This window comes from Cupressus sempervirens, chromosome 7, assembly GCF_028749045.1.
Source record: "Cupressus sempervirens isolate cs-2001-9-10 chromosome 7, ASM2874904v1, whole genome shotgun sequence".
NCBI classification, from domain to species: Eukaryota; Viridiplantae; Streptophyta; class Pinopsida; order Cupressales; family Cupressaceae; genus Cupressus; species Cupressus sempervirens.
In genome coordinates this window covers 637,168,063-637,187,485 of record NC_143124.1, presented here as the reverse complement: position 1 = coordinate 637,187,485, position 19,423 = coordinate 637,168,063, and the positions used below count along the sequence as shown (strand labels likewise).

The following is a 19,423-nucleotide window of genomic DNA, read 5'->3' as shown; positions in this document are numbered from 1 at the left end:
CCCTAAGATATACCAAATCGAAGGGAAAACCGAAAGCAAGGGATTCAACAAAACGAAAAGACCAAAAGCAAATAAATGCACACACAAAAACACGAAAAAGGATGTTTGAAGGCTTCAAAAATCAAGCATAGGTTTAATAAAATGAAAAACAAAAAAGACTTGATGAAGGCCTTCAGTAAATAAATTCATTATACCAACTGGAGTCAATTGATTGATCAATGTTAGCCAATTAAATAATGAACTAACGCAAGGAAACGCAAAACTAAGTTTTAAAAAGTTTCGTATTGTTACCTTCATTTTGTGTTGACAAAATGTAGGACAACACATTAAATGTCCTTTTATAATAAAGTCAAATAAAGTCATTAAATGCTCACTTTATAATTTGACTCTATAATATTAAATCTCCCTTTAATTATGAAGTCACACGAAGTCAATTTAATATTCCCTTAAAATAATCAATTATTATCTAAGTTACCAATTCGGGTGCGGAATTGGAAGCGGATATGGGATGTGGGATTTTTTTGTGGCACAGATGCATTTGGAAACGTCTATATATATAATATTAACAAAGAGTTTAAGAAACTTATAAATACAAGAACTTAAGAGTTAGAAACTTGGAAATATACAAACATACATCATTTGATAGTGTCATATGATACTTCACCATTGATTAAGATTCAAGATATTTCATATGTCAATTAAATAGTTCAATCTTCATATTAAAACTTCATAGGCACAAATATTCATGTTCTAGACAACATTTCCAAACTACAAAATGAAAAACATAGTTCATGATTCTATGTTCACTAATTAGAATCATAAGGACTCTCAAACAAATCTGGATCCTCCTCATCTCCAACTGCTGCAAGGTCCATATCATTTGAACCAAGAATAGTTCCACTTGCAGTAGATGCACCATGTGTCATGGACCTATCATCACCATCATCCATCATCGTAGTAAGATCGTGAAGTGTTTCATCTAAGTTTGCACACTTAGGGAGTACATCCCAAAGTTTGGCTGTTCCATCCATGTATTCATCATCCTTATGTGACAAAAGACGCAAGTTGGTATGAATGTAGGTCAAGTCCTCAGCTTTCTTTGACCCCAACTGGTTGTGCTTCACTGAATGGATATAGGAGTATGTACTCCAATTCCTTTCAACAACAAAAGAACTTGCAACCTGCATTGTGTTCACAATTTTTTTTAAAAAATTAAACATACAAACGAAAAGTAAATGACAATATGACAAATGTTAAACACTAGATTGTAGAATACAAGTTGTAATCTAAAAACAAAAATCAAAACTTACTTGTGAGAGGATTTTGATTTCAAGAGGTTGTAGATGCTTCTATTGGTGACCATACATGTACGACCATGTGATTGCTCCCATTTTATTTTGGTCCTTAATTGCAAATGGAGTAAGCCTTGTTTCAAAAGCAAATAAGCCAAACTCTAGACTCACTTTTTCATGCATCTCATCATCTTGGAAGATTCTTGCAAAATCTTTGGAGCACCCATTAGCAACCGCTTCATTAGCATATGATGCAATTCTATTTGGCATAGAAAGTACCGCCTCGCTATAATACCTCAGAGATAAAGCATGTGCAAGGAGGTGCAATGGGGTAGTCCTCTTCTCCCAACAATGAATAATTATTGCTTCCACTTTACTACATAAGGCTTGACATTTTCTAGGGTCACTCTCATGTGCTTTTATAGAATGTTTTACCTTCTCAACCATGGTGTCCATCCCATCATACACATCTCCCAAGCAAGGTGTATCTGTATCGGCAAAGGGAAGCATAGTCATGATGGGATTGGTGAAATCCAATTCATATTGCACACAAACCCACCAACATTCATCCAAGATCATACCCCTAATGTTTAGGGCTCATTCTGTATTTGAAGCCTTCCACACACCCCATTGAGGACAAATGACCATTTGGCTCAAAGCATCTTTCACCTTGAGAAGTCGTCTCATAACAGTAGTATGAGATGCAAAACGGGTCTCAACAACCTAAGCAAGTTAACAATATGTCAATTGACAGTAAAATTATAAATATTAACTAAATTACAAATCTATGAAATTTGATAATTGGAAAAAATGAATTTACCCTTAGCAACTCCAATTGTGAGTATGTTCTAAAAATGGATTGTGACATGTTGTGATCAGTCACAAACATTTGTATGTCTTCTCCCTCTTCGTATATTTGCTTTGCTCAATCTATTTGAGTGCCAAGTTGTTGCATAATCAAGTTGAGGGAGTGTATAGTGCATGGTGTCCAAAGCATATGGTCGTACCGACCCTCAACCAAAGCACCAACTCCCTTGCAATTTTTGGCATTGTCTGTAACAACTTGGACCACATTCTCACTACCCACCATATCTATGGCCTCAATGAGAATATTAGAGATGAATTGTGAATCTTTCACCTCCCCTTAACATCAATCGCCTTTAGAAACATTGCCCCTTTGGGGGACGCTGCAATCACATTAGTTAATGGCACGTTTCTTGTATCTTTCCAACCATCAGACACAATTGTCACACTTGAAGTTTTCTAAGAATTTCTAATGGGTTGAAGTGTTTTCTCTATAGAAACTCTCTCCTTTTGCAAGAGTGTGGTATGCACCTTTTGTTACCCAGGACTTGTGTAATCATTTGGTGCTTCTTTGATGGCTCTTACCATTTCCTTCCAATATGAGGATCTTACCAGGTTGAAAGGAAGGCCATTAGCATAGAGGCAACATGCAATGGCTTGATCAACACGGTCTCTTGCCTCCATTTTAAATGTAGAGTGCAATGGGCCTCTTTTTTGGCCTGCTGCTAAATTTTCTACTTCATCCTCTTCTCTTAGTATAGTTACTTGCATGAATGTATTTTTGGGAGATACAATTGGTTCCATTTCAGCGGGTGGTTGCATTTTGTTCTTTTTGAGGAAGGAGGTTGATAATAACTTTTTTTTTGATCTTTTAACTAAATGATCAGCAGCCTCTTGTTCTTTTACAAACGAAGCTATCTGTGTATCAGACAACCCCTTTCCATCTGCACCTTTGCACATTCCAAAACCTTTACCAACAGGGCCCATGAAATTAAGTTTTACCCAAGATTAAGAGCTACTGAAAGGCTTTCCTTTGTCACTTTGACAATAATTACAACGCCAAATATAGGAGCCACCACCTGCAACCTGTGATATTCTTGTTGTATGTCTCCATAGAGGAGACTCTAAATCAATTTGAAATTATGCCCTTCTTGCCTTGCCATTGAACTTTGACTACCGGTGGCAGCCATTCTTCCACAACACAATGCAGTTTCTTTCTATAATAAGAAATCAAATAAATTTAAATCAATAAAAAATTTATGAATATCAAGCATACAAGTAAAATTCAATGATATAGAACCATTCAAATTTCAAATAGATACCTAAACTTGTTTCTCAATTTTTTTTAATTTTTTTTTTTTGAAAAAAACTTTGAATTTTTTTCACAATCTTGAAAAAATTCATCAAAATCTCTACAAGTTTCATTGAAACACTCAAGAATGGGATAAAATGTTTACCTTTTAGTGTTTTAAATTTTAATGAACTTGTGGAAGCCAACTCTTGCCCTACGATAGTTCCTCTTTGAAAATAATCAAGTTGCCTTCAAAATGCGAAAATGGAAGCGAAATGAGAAGAGCAAACCCAACTGCAAACAAAATGATGGTTGAATGGCTTCTATTAGAGTCATTTTAAGGTTTGGCATAAAAAAAGAGTTACTATAAGCCTAAAGGACACATGTTTTAATTGGACTTTAAGTGAAAAAAGCATTTTTGGGTTTTCTTTTCTAGATTTCCACAAAGGCGTTCGGAACCGTTCGGATGCCTTGTGGGGGCCACCCGGATGCCACCCACAGGCATCCAGATGGAAGCTTGTTATAGGTTTCCAGACGCTTCCAGATGCTTGTAGGTGTCATTCGAGCGGCATCCACAGAGTTTCGCCTCACCTTGCGTGCCCGTCTGCCTCCGCCCCCAACCATTTCACCTGTGAATTAGTATCCTAGATTATCATTAAAGGAACAATTTAATAATAAAAAATATCATAACTCCATTAATAACCATTATTTAATAATTGTGACTTCAATATTGGCTAATCCACTACTCCCATTGTCAATATGGACGCCTCACTTAAAATAGTAAGTGCTCCTCTCTAACAATCACCAACTTACTATAATTAGTAAGTACCTCAAAATGGAACTAGAAAACTCTGAATATTAATGCCTCAGAACAAATGAAGGAACTGTTGAGGTAAACACTTACAATGGCCACATGAAGAGCTCCCAAACTTCTAAACTAGACCCTGTAATTCACCATACTAGCTTATGTGGGTCACAATAATAGGCTAATACCTCGAATGCTCATGAAAATGGGGACATTACATCTACCACACTTCTTTGTCATGGTTTATACAAATGAAGGCTTCTAATGTTGTCAAACCTTTGTGTGATATTCATCTTGAATATCATACAACCATGGTCATTGCCTCTTATTAGGATTTCTTGGCAAAGGTGGCTGCATTATCTCTATGCAAATTTAGCTTATTTTCTTTTTGTATCTTATAGCCCTAAAGGGCGTTTACATTGTGAATTTTAACGTGCATATCAAATGTTTTACACACACATTGAAATATTCCATACTTTCGGGCAATCCAATATGATATCTCTATGTATGGGGTTACTTTTTGTTTTAATTGTTCCTTTTCTATTTGTTTTGTGGAGCAAAACAATATACACCTTTATGTATTTGTTTATGATATCTTTTTGCATGGAGTTCTTATCGTTCTAATTCATCCATTTCAATCTCCATGTTTTGTGGAGCAAAACATTATACACCCAACAACATAATTTAATACCACAGGTGTCTCTTTGGTTTTTAATTTTATTTAATTAGTTTATTTTTCAAATTTATTATTCTCAATCAATCATACTTGTTTTGAGCTCAGTGATTGATGACTACTTTTGGTACATAAAAAAAGGTTGTCTATTCACAAAAGACTAAATGGTTAAATTGTAATGTCATAAACCCTCAATCCAATTGGCAATACCTTTAGAATTTACTATGGAGTCCAACTCTATAATGAAAATACTTTGCAGGAAACATCTATAAATAGTAAGCATGGCAATTTTTGTAGCTAGTTAGATTCTGCGGACTCCATCTTCATATTTATCTAATATCTTGATAGTGGATCCTGAATCTTTAATTTCTTATTTTATACAACTGCACACACGCCCCTTCATTTAGTTCTCCCTCTTTTTTGTTTTTGGGGGACATCTTTATCTAGAGAATTGGAGCTAGATGTTCATGAACATTTATTTGATTGATGTGGAGCCATTGTCTTGTTTCTTATTTCGTTTATGATCTCCTCTTGCCATTCTTCTTGTTATTTCACTTTTTTGCTTTTTGTGTATATATAGAATGAGATTTATGTTCTGTTTTTCATTTTTGCTTCCAAAATCATTGTTTCAAACTTCCCAGTTCATTAAATCAATCCGATGCAAGTTTTATTGCTTGGAATGATGTTTCGCACCTGGGTGCACTTCCAGTGGTGAAGTTCTTGGTCTTTACCATTAAAATTTGTTTGATCCCATCTTGTTTGGCATTTCAAGCATGACACTGATGACTTTAAAGGACTTAACTAGGCACTGGTTGGACAGTTTCATTATTTAAGTGCATTCATGGTTTTCCATCATTAGTTGTTCCAGTTGCTTACGTGTGTCAAAAGTGATCTGAGTGTATGGAAATTCTTTTTTCTTTATTTTACTTAATCCCCCCTCTAGCTACTATTGCTTGTTCCAGATGTTTGTGGTTTGAATGAAAACTATTGAATTAATCTCTGTGATTTTTCTCTTTAGTTATGCTTTCCAATTGAGCGTCCTATGAGGAATCTGAATATAAATGTAACATGGAGACTTTTATGAAAGCAAGAAAGCTGAAGTAACATACAGCAGAAATTGTTCTTTTCTTGTCTATGCTAACTGTTTTTTTTTGCTAGAAGGAGATTTATGCAAGTGTATAGATTTGTATGATGGAACCTAATTTATTAATTGCAATAGAAGCCCGTGTCTCAACAAGACCAGGAGCAACAGAAAGATCCCCATCTATGCAAACAAGAAGCTCAACAGTCATCACAATCAGAATGGCAACAAGAAGACCAGCCACATAAGACACTGTGTGAAGCTGAGGTTATTAAGTCAAGTACAGGAGTAACTTCAACAGCCAATTCTCAAAATGTTTCTTGTGAAGATATTCAACTTGTACGTTTTTACTAATTCTCCATTATGATTAGCCTTCAAGGTTTTTTCGTTAAGGGTAGAGTGCTTATTGCAGATGTGCTAGCAACTGTCAAAGTTCATATTTTTAATAGTTTAATTCATTTACTAATTATCAATTGAGCATCTCAAAGAATAGATATTAATAACACTAGCTTAAAACATTAGTGTTATGTTCATATATTTCTATGATAACCTTCTGGAAGAATATTTGATGTTTGGACTGAAGACATGATATTTTGTCTTAATTTCTACACACTGACACACTGCTTAGAGAGGGAAAACTGTATCGTAATCTTCTGTTTAATGTGCAATGTTTATAATAAATTATGGAAACATTTGAATTTTTGTGTTTTACAAGCTTTAACATGTCAACCCATCTATATTACAGGTGCAGAATTTGATAGAAAGGTGCCTACAGTTATATATGAATCAGGCTGAAGTAATAAAAACTTTATTGAATCAAGCAAAAATAGAACCAGGATTTACGAGTCTTGGTTAGTTCCTTCTCTGACAATAGAATGATTTGTTTTTATGTCCCATTGCATATATAATTATGTTGCATCATTTACTTTCTAGTTTGCTTTCATAACTGTTTTGGATCTTATTTCACTGTTTTGAAGTTCACAACCTGCTTTTTGTATTGACAAAAGTGATTCATGTTATAGAATTTATGTTATTTAATATTATAGAGCTCATGTCATGGAAAGTAGAGATGGGTTCATATTGGCTTTCTTGTTTGCAAATAATGGAGTGCAAAATTAGATAATAAATTTGTATAATGAAATATATATTTTTAGAGCAATTATGCAATTTTGTTTGCAGAAGGTGTCTAAAAAACATGGGATGGACATTAAAATCAAAGCACAAATATATTAATAAACATCAAAATAAGTATTAGGTTAAAACTTATGTGCACATTTCAAAGAAAGTTGTCTAAAGTTTTAGGGTTGTAGTTTTGATTCTTTGCGTGCTTGTTCTATATTTATCTCTGTGTTCTCCTATTGTGTAGATATAATAATTTAGTTTGTATCTCTTAGTCGTTTTTTTTTGTAGATAGAAATTAGCCTCGGTTAAGGAGCCTCCCATAAGGGGTCCATATCCAGCGAAGAAAAATGATTGCGGGCATTCACACAAAAAAGGGAACAGAGAATATTGGTGTAATGACCAACCCTTGGATGGTTATTTACCACTCTGATTTCTCTATATTATATTTTCAAATTTGACTTTGACCATTGTTTGAAGAATTTATTGAATCCTTTTCAATTTTTGTATTTTTGGGATATGCTGATTTTCGCTCAACATTAATAATGCTTGAAACTACTATTGCAACTGCTGCAAATGAACTCCTAACTACTGCAAGCCAACTCCTGACTACTGCAAAGTGCAAACTAACTCCAATACTGAAGCTGACAATTAAAAATTTGATTTTATTCAATTTCAAGGACAGTATAATAGCCGCACCAGGAGATTTTTGCTGATGCCATAAAGTGATTACAAATTGAATTGTTTCTGTCCTGATAACCGTTTGCTGCTAATTTCAGATCTGTTTTCTGACACTGGAAAACCCTCAGGTTCTTGAACAATACTGCTGCCTTAACCTCCATGTCCAGTATGGGAGCTATAAGGCTTGCTGGTTGATTTGAAATACTTAAAAAACTTCTGTTTTGTACTGTAAATGTTCTGATATAATCCAATCTTCTACAGAAATGTGAAACTGACACCATATCTCTGCCTAGAAGGCTTGAAACCCCAACTTTCCACCACTGTAATGCTAGCTTTGTGTGGTACTGTATTTGCCGACTGATAAATACTGTTGATTCTGCCCAGATTGGTTGAAGTAGTGATCAGATCTTCAATTCTAGCAGTCCACGTCCAAGATGGCTATGATATAATGCATCAGTAAGTGGTACCTCTGGTTCCAAAACCCAATGATTGATGGAAGTCACTATCCAGCATTCTGATCTGCAAATCTGATACTGACTTTTCTTGCTTCAGGCTGATGTCTAATAAGAAATTCTGATAAATTGATGTCCACTGCAAGAAACGGTTTGATCTGTACAAATGAAAACCCTTGGATGAGCACTCACACCTAAGTTACTGGTTTGAATCCGGATGCAGATGCGGGTATGAGAACCTAATGCATGGATATAAGATTTTTTTAGGTGGTTTTGGATGCATCTGGGTACATGTATGCGTGTGTGTATATATAGACAAAAAATACAAGAAACATACGGAATAAAAGCATTTGATAGTATGATACGTCATCATCGATCAACGTCAAATGCCGATTGATAGGTTACAAATAGTCAAATAAGCCATACACATATGTCTATGTTTATGATTCCATACATATTGAGACTTTTATGAGCACATCTGGATGGGCCCAGATGCCGGATGTGCTTGGATGCTCATGGGTAGTGGCTTTTCTCCCTGTGAGCAGCCAAATGCAACAGGACCTGCATCCACACCATAACGTACTAGCATCTGGATTCATGTGTAGGGTACATGTACTCGGTAACTAGTGTTACCCGGTAGCTAGTTATTACTATGCCCTACCGATATCCCCACCATTTCAAGGAAGAGATTCCTCTGAGCACTCAAATGCAACAGCACTTGCGTCTGTACCATAACGCTCTAGCATTTGGATTCATGTGCAAGGTACTTGCACTCGGTAACTAGTGTGACTCGGTAGCCAATTATCACTTTGCCCTATTGACATCCCCACCATTTCACGGAAGAGATTGAAAAAACAATCAAGGAATTATTGAGCATGGGTCACATATGTCCTAGCTCTAGTCCCTTTGCCTCCTCAGTTGTTTTGGTAAATAAGAAAGATGGAACCAACAAAGCTCTAAACAAGGAAAACATTAAAATTAGATTTCCCATTCCCGGGATCAATGAGCTGCTTGATGAGGTGCATAGGGCTGTGTATTTTTCCTTAATTGATCTTTGATTAGGCTATCACCGAATTCGAGTAGTCCAGGAAGAAGACATACAAAAGATTGCATTTGACTGCAATTATAGACAGTTGAGTTTTTCTCGTCACGCCATTCAAATCACTAATGCACTGGTGATATTTCAATCATTTATGAATCACACTTTTTGAGTTTAGTTGTGGACATTTGTATTGGTCTTCTTTGATGACATCTTGGTATAGAGTAAGTCTTGGGAGGACTATTTTTGATACCTAGATGTTGTGTTGAGCTAAGTCATAAGGTTCGAGTTCAAGTTCGACAACTATGAAATTCGAATGAAGTTCAACAACTCAAAAAATTCCAAAAAAATTCGACATTGAATTCGCCTCATAAAAGTATATACTATTTATTATTATATATTTACAAGATCATGCTATTTATTATTTCTTATTTTAAAAAATGATTAACTTTAAAAATAAAATAACATCACTAAATAATATGTTTTGAAACATAATAAATAAAATCATTAAACAATAGGTTTTAAACATCGAATAAAAATATAATTAAAACTTATATTTTTTCTTTACTAATAGACAATAAAAATAAAAATATAATAGATTAAGATTTTTCATTTTTGTTTACTAAGAAATATATAAATTAAAAAATGGTAGCAAAAATAAAATATAATAAATAAATTGATAATAATAAATAGACCTATAAAATATTACCGTTTTGCAATTTACAAGCTAAAATAAATAATAAATGCATAATAAAAATCCATAATAATATTTATTGTTCACAAAAATAAGTATAGCATTTTAATATAATATTTAAAGTTTAAAAGTTATAAATATTTTAATACATAATAAATGTATAAAAGTTAACAATTTTGAAATTTACAAAATAAAAAATATAAAAAATTTATATTATAACAAAATTTATTATAATATTTTAATATTGACAAAGAATGAAGTTATTAATATTTTAGTTGTAAATTTAATTTAATAACAGTAACATAAATTAATAAATAAAAACATAGCATAACCTATCAATTGAATAGGAATTTTTAAAAAATTGTATTAAATTTTAATATTGTAAATATCATAACAAATTATAATAACATAAGTTAAAATAAACTATAATCAACTTAAAACATAAAAAGAACTCAAACTTAAAAACATAACATAAAAATCGTATATTATTGAAATTTTAGAGCCTACGACAGAAGATGATAGGGAGTTTCAGGGAAATGACAGACTGGAGTTTCGCAAACACCACGAAAATGGTAGATGACAGACAGACAAAACATTGCCCTAGCCGCTGTTGCTGAACATAAACAAATGGTGCATTTTCAGTATGGAGGCGTTTTTATTTATAAAAAAACAAGTTGAAACACCTAAAATGCAGAGGCATAAAATATCATTTCTGCAAAACCACAACTTTAAAGTTACAGTACGAATTTTAGGCGAATATCAATGATTTTTATTTTATTTTTTGAGGTTCACCGAATTTTGAATTTGAAGCTGAAAATTCGGTGAACCTTGTGACTTAGGTGTCGAGTATCATGGAGGCTCAATCCCTATATGCTAAGGTTTTCAAGTGTGAATTCACATTTATTGATATTTGGTGTTCGTTACCTTGGACATGTGGTTAGAGCTAATGGTGTATAGGTGCACCAAGAAAAGATTCAAGCTATTACAAACTACCACTACCTAAAAATATTTTAGAGTTGAGAGGCTTCTTGGGTTTATGTTTCGACTGCAAGAGGTTTGTGAAAGGCTTCTCACCAATTGACATCACCTCTTATAATCTCACAAAAAGAGAGCATCCCATTAGAAAGAGGATACTGTTGAAGATTGTGGCTGCGATAGAGATCTTTATCTCAAGAAATATGAGTTTTATTATTGTTATAGTCACCTTTAGCTAAAGAGGACATTTGTGATAATGTTTGTAATAATAAATATAAAGACATGTGTCATATGACATGTGTTGAGGCATCCAAATATGGAGAGTTGTGTATTTGAAAATGAAGAGTTATGGGAAATTTCAAGGGACTGTTGGTTGTAATGTGAAGAGTCTCTCTACCTGTTCTATATCGCATCAAGGGAAAGGCATTGTACACTTGAATTTTTATGATCAATAAAGTGAGATTTTTGTTGTGTGGTTGGGTTTTTTCCCTTCAACCTTGAAGGGTTTCCTTGGGTAACTTCTAGTGTATGTTGTATCTATTTGTGTATTCCTTATTTCCGTTTATCATTTATTTTCCTAGGCAAATATCCAACATGGTATTAGAGCATAGTTTTTATATTAGCAATGAGAGAACCTACCTCTAATGATTGTCACTCAAGCCGAGGAGTGTTCCATATCATCATTTCTATTTCTCTTTTATTTGTCAGTTTCCTTTAAAGTTATGATGCTCACTTATTGCCATTAATGGTTTGAAATATCTGAATATGATCAATGTTTTTGTCTTCTTCTGTCTTTTGTCTTTTGTGAGACGTGTGTTAATTTGTGTGGGCATGTATTAAGTAAAGCAGGGAGTTCTTTCCCAATTCACGATTGTTTGTCTTGATGTGAAGATTTAAAGACATTTTTTTGAATGCCGTCTTGAAGAATCTTGGGATTATTTCTGAATGTTGTATTGCAAATCCTTTGTTTATCATTGCTTTGTGAGCGCCTGATAGTATCGCTGAAGAGTTATCGATTCATATCCTTTTATGCCAAGAGTTATTTTTCCTTTGAGTTCTACGATGTTCATTTATTTTTACTTGCCGACTCTATGCAAGAGGTGTTGTCTCTATGTGCTCACAGTTTCTTTTCATTCTTATTGTTAGTAAACAGGTTTGTCCTCTCCAAAAACACCTTTACAATTGACTCTTGAATATCCAAAAAGAAAGACAAACTCTGAAACTAACAATAGAGTCACTTGCAATTATCTTGTCAAGTGCTTTTTGAATTTTGAAATAGAGGTACAACTCCCTCCTTTTGATTCAAAGTAATTGATCTTCTGATATGCCTTTAACCAGAAGGCAAACAAGGAACACTAACATTCATTCATCAACTTGATATGAATGTGAACCTTAAATTAAACAATTGGAAAGGAAATCAAATACATAGCACAGAGGCTATCTAATCAATCTTCCCATCTACAAAGAAATGAAATGAACTATAATATTCATTTTGCGTATTTGGATGAATAAAACCTCAAGATTTTATCACACACCAAAACCTTAATAAATGAGAGCAAGAAGTTATTTCAAATGTGACTAGAGTGACCATAGGAACACTTCCAACTAGAGGAAAATAAATTAAAACCATAGGATTTCAAAGTAAATCCCTCTTTATTTCAAATAAACCAGCAAACAACCATATGATTATTTGCCCTTACATCATGAAAAAAAAGTTGCAAAATAAATATCCTCTGTTATTTCCCTCCTCTATTACAAATCCTCAAAATGAAAATGCCTTCCCTGTCTAGAGAAATGTACAAACATTTCCCAATCCGAGAAGAACAAGAACCAGAACCAGAACCCTTAACAATTCAGTTTTCCCTCATTAAATAACTTTTGCAAAGAAGTTTGGCAACTGCCCCAACTTCTTACCGAAACAATATTCCCATTACAATGATAATTAATTCTATATAAGAATTAATTATTTTACGTCCTTTTTCCATTTTAACCCATTTCATTTCTCCCCGTACAAGTTTTCCTTAAAGTACAATAATAATTAATTCTTTTAAAGAATTAATTATTTTAAATTCTCTCTTTTTTACTTTATCCCTCAACTTCCAAATTTCCACCTTCATGCTTTGATTTTTTAAATATTAAGTGCAATAATTACTTTGCACTTTATATTAACGTTAATTCTTAAAGAATTAACTCATTTCATGTTTATCAACTTTCCCTTAGAATTATTATGTGAGAGATTAATGTCATATTGATAATCAATTATTTTGCATTTAAAAATGATAATATTTAATCTTTTTAAAGAATTAAATATTATACAATGCAAAATAATTTATAAATGATAACTTTTAAAAGCTTACCATTTTTTTAATTCTGACATAGTTGAGTTGGAGAGAAAAATTTAGGGTTTCAAAACCTTAGATAACACTTATGATCTTTAATTATATTCGTTCAGAAGTCTTTTCGATGCTATTCATCCTTGGACTTTGTCATTTCCTTGGAAATGTTCTATTAAGGATATCGTAATTATGACGTCATTCCCAGGATTTAAATCCCCATGTAAACTGCCTGCCAAAACAAATAACAAATGGATAAAGAGCAATTGGCAGCCAAGGATCAGTCACTTCTTGCCCACCTGTCCCAATTCAATCTCAGGTGAGCAGGTGTATCCTAAAGGCCAAGCAATTTTCACTACTATAGGCTAAGGGTATAGGAGGTTTGGGTAAATAAGAGCAAGGGCCAGCCTCCTTCGGTGGAGCAGAGGCTGAAGGGGCTAGGTCTAGGGGCTCGTAAAGATTATCTTCGTGTAAATATGCTGGAAGTTGTCGATAGTTTTTATTTTGATATTTTCCTGACCGAGGTATGCCCTTTGTCCTTCATTCATACTTGAAACAAGATCGATGTCTAGTCTTCCATTGTCAGAGGGATGCTGCAAAATTGTTCATCACTCATATTTCGGTTTGTATCGCACTCTTTGGCATCGTGTGTTCTTCTTGGCACCGTTCATGTTCTACATGTGAATTCGTGTTTTCTTCTAAAATTTTTCTTCGTGTTTGTAAGTCGTCTCTCATCATCAAGTCATTCTTCTGTTACTTTACCATTCACTCTTGGTCAAGTTGTATCTGCCTATCTTCGGTGGATCGATTTACTTATTTCTAATTCAAGTAGTTTGAGCGTTTTTTTGATTTATTTATGATAAGCATTTTTTGTATTCTATGATTATGGGCAAAAGTGTTGCCTTTTGTCAATGTCGGCTGAATGGTGCTTCTTTTATTGATTAGATTGAGTCTTCTGGCAGAGGAATTGGCTTTGATTATGGGCATGTCATGACTGTGTTTTATTTTCAATAAGTTATAATTATGGAGTGCCCCTTTTTATATTCTTATCTTGGTAGAAGTTTCTTGTCTCATATTTATCTGTTTGTTAGTTATCGTGTATTGTTCACCTTCTGTTGTGTCCGTTTTTTTTTTCATTCTCTGTTGGATTTTTTTTCTGGTCTACCAGTCTATAGAAACTTCATCTAATATATATTTGTATGTTTAATGATCATCTTGCATGTTTTAAAAAAAATAATTTCAACCCATGTGTGAGTATTTAGAAATCATCGGGTTTAATATATTATTTTGTGATATCGTATGAGATTTCTATAATTATTTACTAATATCATTTTGGAGCATGTGAATTCAGTTTTCTTTAGTAAGTTTGTTCACTGGAAGGTATTTTTCTTGTAGCATAATTGCAGTGTTATTCGTCTTCCAGAGGCTTGCTGATTCGAGTATCATTCATTCTCTCAGATATTGTTCAATTTCAATCTCTTTGTGCTTTGCATATCATAGAGTGTAGTCATAACTGGTTCCGAAATTATGTTTTGATTATCTTAAGAGTATATATATGTATTACAGCTTTGGTTATTGTGAAACCCATTCTTTTAGAAGCAAAGCTTACGTATTTGCAGTGATAGAGGTGTTCACTTATTCTGTTAATTATAGTCATTTTGTATTAATTTGTGTTGTGGAGCATATGCACGATCAATGTGTGATTGATCCTTGTGAATGCAACTCATATATTTTGTAAGAAGTTTTGTTATTGAGAAATTCTGAGACCTTTGCAGTATGGCTTTTGATTAACTGGGAGTAGACGTCAATTAGAAAGGATCTATTCTTCGGGTGTTTCTGATTCTTGCATGTTATGCTCATAACTTTTAGACAATCAGAGATAAGTCTTTCATTTTCTTGAATTCTTATTTCATCACTGGAAATAGTGTAGAGCATTGATCTCTATTTGATTTTGTGAGTTATTTGATTGCAAGATGCAATAAGATGATTATGTAGACTGAATGAGGATGTTGGTTGATAAATTAAATTAATGATACATATTTGCATATGAGATTCAGATAGAGCGAGTGATTCAGAAGGAGATGTTCAGCTTTGAGGGAGTTGTTCTTGGTTGAGAGGGAGTCTTTTTAGTATCCTTGCCTTTCTTATACATGCTTTTAGTGTTTGTGGTATTGTGTAATTTGAGACTCTTGTTGGAAACAAATCTGAATTGTAATTTTTATTGTTGATTATGAGTTTTTTATTTATGTGAAATTATTAAAATTGTGAGGACAATCTAATAACTCTTTCACTTATGAGTGACTAATAGTGAGTATCAGGTAGAAAGAGTCCATGATGTCATCACGGTGAGAGATTCTGTGATGGGAGTTGGAAGTCAGGTTGAGAGAGTCCATGACAACTGAAATGTCCCTTTTCTGATTTTACATGATATTTCCAACCTCTAATCAGATCTTTAAAATCAAACAGCTAATATCCCAAAGATCCACCAAATTTCTCAAGAAACCCCAAATCGGGTATGCTGAAAATAGTGCTAAAAGCTTCACAACTTCACAAATTATTAATGAATCTGAAAATGAAAATTTTTACAGAACTTTCAGCAGCATAACAGCCTACAAATTGACATTTTCAGATCCGTATAGCTTTTACACAACAGCTCGAAATTGTAGGACCAAAACTATGCTCATCGGGCTCCCGATATAGCACAAAATATGCTTGGAAACACCACAAAAACACTAATAATCTATCTCAGAAGTTTAATCACGTCCCAATATATATATTCAGCTCTATTTTAACATTTAAAAGTCTGGTATACAGCAGCAACCCAAACTGATATGAAATACTCAACTGTAAACACCAAACTCATACAAAAACACACCCGGAAACTCACAAATCTGCACTGTTCAGCACAAAGGCATACTTTGTATGAGCATGCACATGGAATGGCTTCAAACTCCCGTCCTTAGCCTTCCTGGAAACCTGCAAACTCCCGTTCTTGGGTCTCCCTGGAAACCTGCAAACTCCCGTTCTTGGGTCTCCTTCTCCATAGGTTTGGCAGCCTCTGAAGAATAACAAAGAATGAGCAAAAATCAAGTTCTGGAATGAGCCCAAAATGCCTCCAAACCCCTTAAAAGAGGGCATAACTGTAACTCACGTCCAAGAGAGGTTAATGAAACTTATTTTAATAATAATTTTCATTTATTAGTCCAACGGTTTCCAAAGATTAACCCCCTTTTTCCGAAACTTCACTTTCTTGGGCCTGCTTGCCTTAGCAAAGATTTTCTTTTTTAATTATTTGAAAAGGGGACATGACAACAACATCACGTTGAGAGAGTCCGTGATGTAAGCTGCTTATAAGCCTTGCAAGCTTGTCATGTTGAGAGATTCTATGACAACATCACATTGAGAGGGTCTGTGATGTAAAGGCCTTGCAGGAATGTCATGTTGAGAGATTCCATGATGTTGAGAGAGTCCGTGATAAATTTGGTTTTGATTCTTGCAATTCTTTATTTTTCATGTTGAGTGATTCCATGAATTATGTTATGTTGTGATAACATGTTGTTTAAGAATTTATATGTTTAAAATTTATTATTGACATTTTGGTTGCATCTTTATGTGATTGTTTAGCTAAAGATCTCTATCTCGCTAAGAGGGAGTATTGAAGATTGTAGCTGCGATAGAGATCTTTGTCTTTAGAATAATGGGCATTATTATCGTTATGGTCACTTTCAGCTGAAGAGAACATATGTGATAATATTTGTAATATTAAATATAAATACATGTGTCATGCGCAGTGTTGAGGCATGCAAATAGAAAGAGTTGCATATTTGAAAATGAAGAGTAATGGGAAATTTCAGGAGACCTTCGGTTGTAATGTGAAAAGTCTCTCTACTTGTTATATATATAGCATCAATCGAAAGGCATTGTACACTTGTATTTTATAATCAATAAAGTGATATTTTTTGTTGTGTGCCTAGGTTTTTCCCTCCAATCTTGAAAGGTTCTTTTCAGGGTAACTTCTAGTTTATGTTATAACTATTTGGGTATTCCTTATTGTTGTTTATCATTTATTTTTTTGGGCAAAAATCTAAGAGATACATGGTTGCCATTTGATAAGCTCAAGGAGGTCATGTGTTCGTGTCTAGTGTTGGCATTGCTCGACTTCACGCAACTTTTTGTTGTTGAGTATGACAGATTAGGACAAAGAATTGGAGCAATTTTGATGTAGAACAAACTTCCTATCGCGTTTTAGAGAAAGAAGCTAAGGGATGCAAAAAGTTGTACTCTACTTATGACAAAGAGATGCTTGATGTGGAGTATGTTAAGGGAAAAAAAAATATTGTCGCAAATGCTCTTTTCGTGAAAACCTACCCTTTGCTCTCTTATTGAGATTTCTGCTAATCAAAAATTTCAATTATTGGTTGAACACTCTAAAATTTTTACCTGCGAGTTAATTGATGGCCGAATACAGGATTATAGATATTTTGTAGTGGATAATATCATGAATTATAGCATACTATATCTGGAACCCAACTCTAAGCTTAAGGTCAAGATCATAAGAGCAATTCACGATACACCTCTAGCAGGGCATCCAAAATTCTTCAAAACTTATTGTTACATTCTGGAGAGATTCACTTGGAGGGTTTGGAAGATGATATATTGCAACATGTTAGAAAATGTTTGGCTTGCCAACAAAACAAGTTTGGGTGCACTTTTTGTGTAGGTTACTTGAGTTGTTGCCTATACCAAAACGAAAGTGGGAAGGAATCTCCATGGATTTTATTATAGGGATGCCACTAGTTCAAGGATGAGACTGCATATTTGTGGTTGTTGATAGATTAACTAAATATGCACATTTCTTTGCTATACCTACATATTATTTGGTACCTCACGTTGCAGATTTATTTTTTTAGTGAGGTGTTCATACTGCATAGACTTCCTAAGACCATTGTTAGTGACTGAGACAACTGAGTCCTCAGCATGTTTTACCAAGATCTATTTCATTTAGCAGGCACAGAGTTGATGCCCAACACTAGCTACCACCCTCAAACGGATGGTCAAACATAAATAGTGAATAAATGGATTGAGTGTTACCTTCAAAATTATGTTTCAAGGCAACAACATGCTTGGATCATGTGGTTGCAATTAGGCGAGTACTGCTACAATACTATCTAATACATGTCTATTGGCATGATATGCTTTAGGGCTTTATATGGTTATGATGCACGATTGTTTTCTGATTGGGCCTTTGATGACAGTAAGGTCCCTCAGGCTAAGGATATAGCATAGAATTATTAGGACATACTCAAGGCACTTAAGGATAATTTACAACATGCTCAAAATCAACAAAAGATGTATGTTGAGAGATTTTTTGAGGTTGGTGATTTTGTTTTCCCAAGCCTATAACTATACACACAATCCACAATCAAGAAAAGTGCTATGAAAAAACTCATGACGTGCTTCTATGGGCCCTACATGATATTGAAGAAAATTGGTGAGTTTGCTTCTGAATTGAATCTTCTTGAAGGTTGCAAAATCCATAATGTATTTCATGTTTCATGCCTCAAGAAGGCATTAGGTCAACATATAGCTTCATTTCTGCAATTGCCACCCTTTGATGAGGAAGGGAAATTGGTCCTAGTCCTTGACAATATTGTGGATATGAGAGAAAGAAAGTTAAGAATAGCATGATCCATGAATACCTCATCAGATGGAGAGGTTACTAGAAGAGGATCCCACATGGGAAGGTGAATAGATTCTGTAGGATCCCAATTCATGATTGCTAGATGACCGAGGATTCTAAATATCCTTTTCCACCTAAATGCTTCAATGATTGATTTCGCTAGTCTATTTTACTCCCGTAGGCTAGGCAAAATATTTTGGAGGGAATAAAATGATAATTAATTATGGATGGGCTTTGAATAAAAAGCCTCTAAATTATTCCTAATTAATTGTTATTATTGGTCCAATTAAGTGATGATTTGGGCAATTTAAATATTTTAAATCCAAGTAAAATTTTGGTGACAAGGGTTGAACTAATGAGGCATTATATAGAAGAGGACCAATTTGATTATTGCAAAGGCTTAATACAAGTTTATGTTGAAATACTAACTATAGTGGGCACCTAAATCATGTCTTACATAATGGGTCTATTTGTAGGAGGCGGCAACATATTTATTTTAAGCGA

General features: G+C 33.9%; 1 protein-coding gene across 9 annotated transcripts in view; it reads left to right on the top strand.

Moving 5' to 3' along the window:
* The window catches only part of LOC149548297 (uncharacterized), a 149,283-nt gene that overhangs the window by 80,062 nt on the left and 49,798 nt on the right, over nucleotides 1-19,423 (top strand). For 6 of the 9 annotated variants that reach the window (XM_089792391.1, XM_089792384.1, XM_089792387.1 and 3 more), the window contains 2 exons: nucleotides 6,085-6,285; nucleotides 6,692-6,797. In XM_089792391.1, the coding sequence (XP_089648517.1) occupies nucleotides 6,085-6,285; nucleotides 6,692-6,797 (307 nt within the window). The remainder of the gene's footprint in view (nucleotides 1-6,084; nucleotides 6,286-6,691; nucleotides 6,798-19,423) is intronic. The other 3 variants (XM_089792389.1, XM_089792390.1, XM_089792385.1) reach the window with 1 other exon arrangement.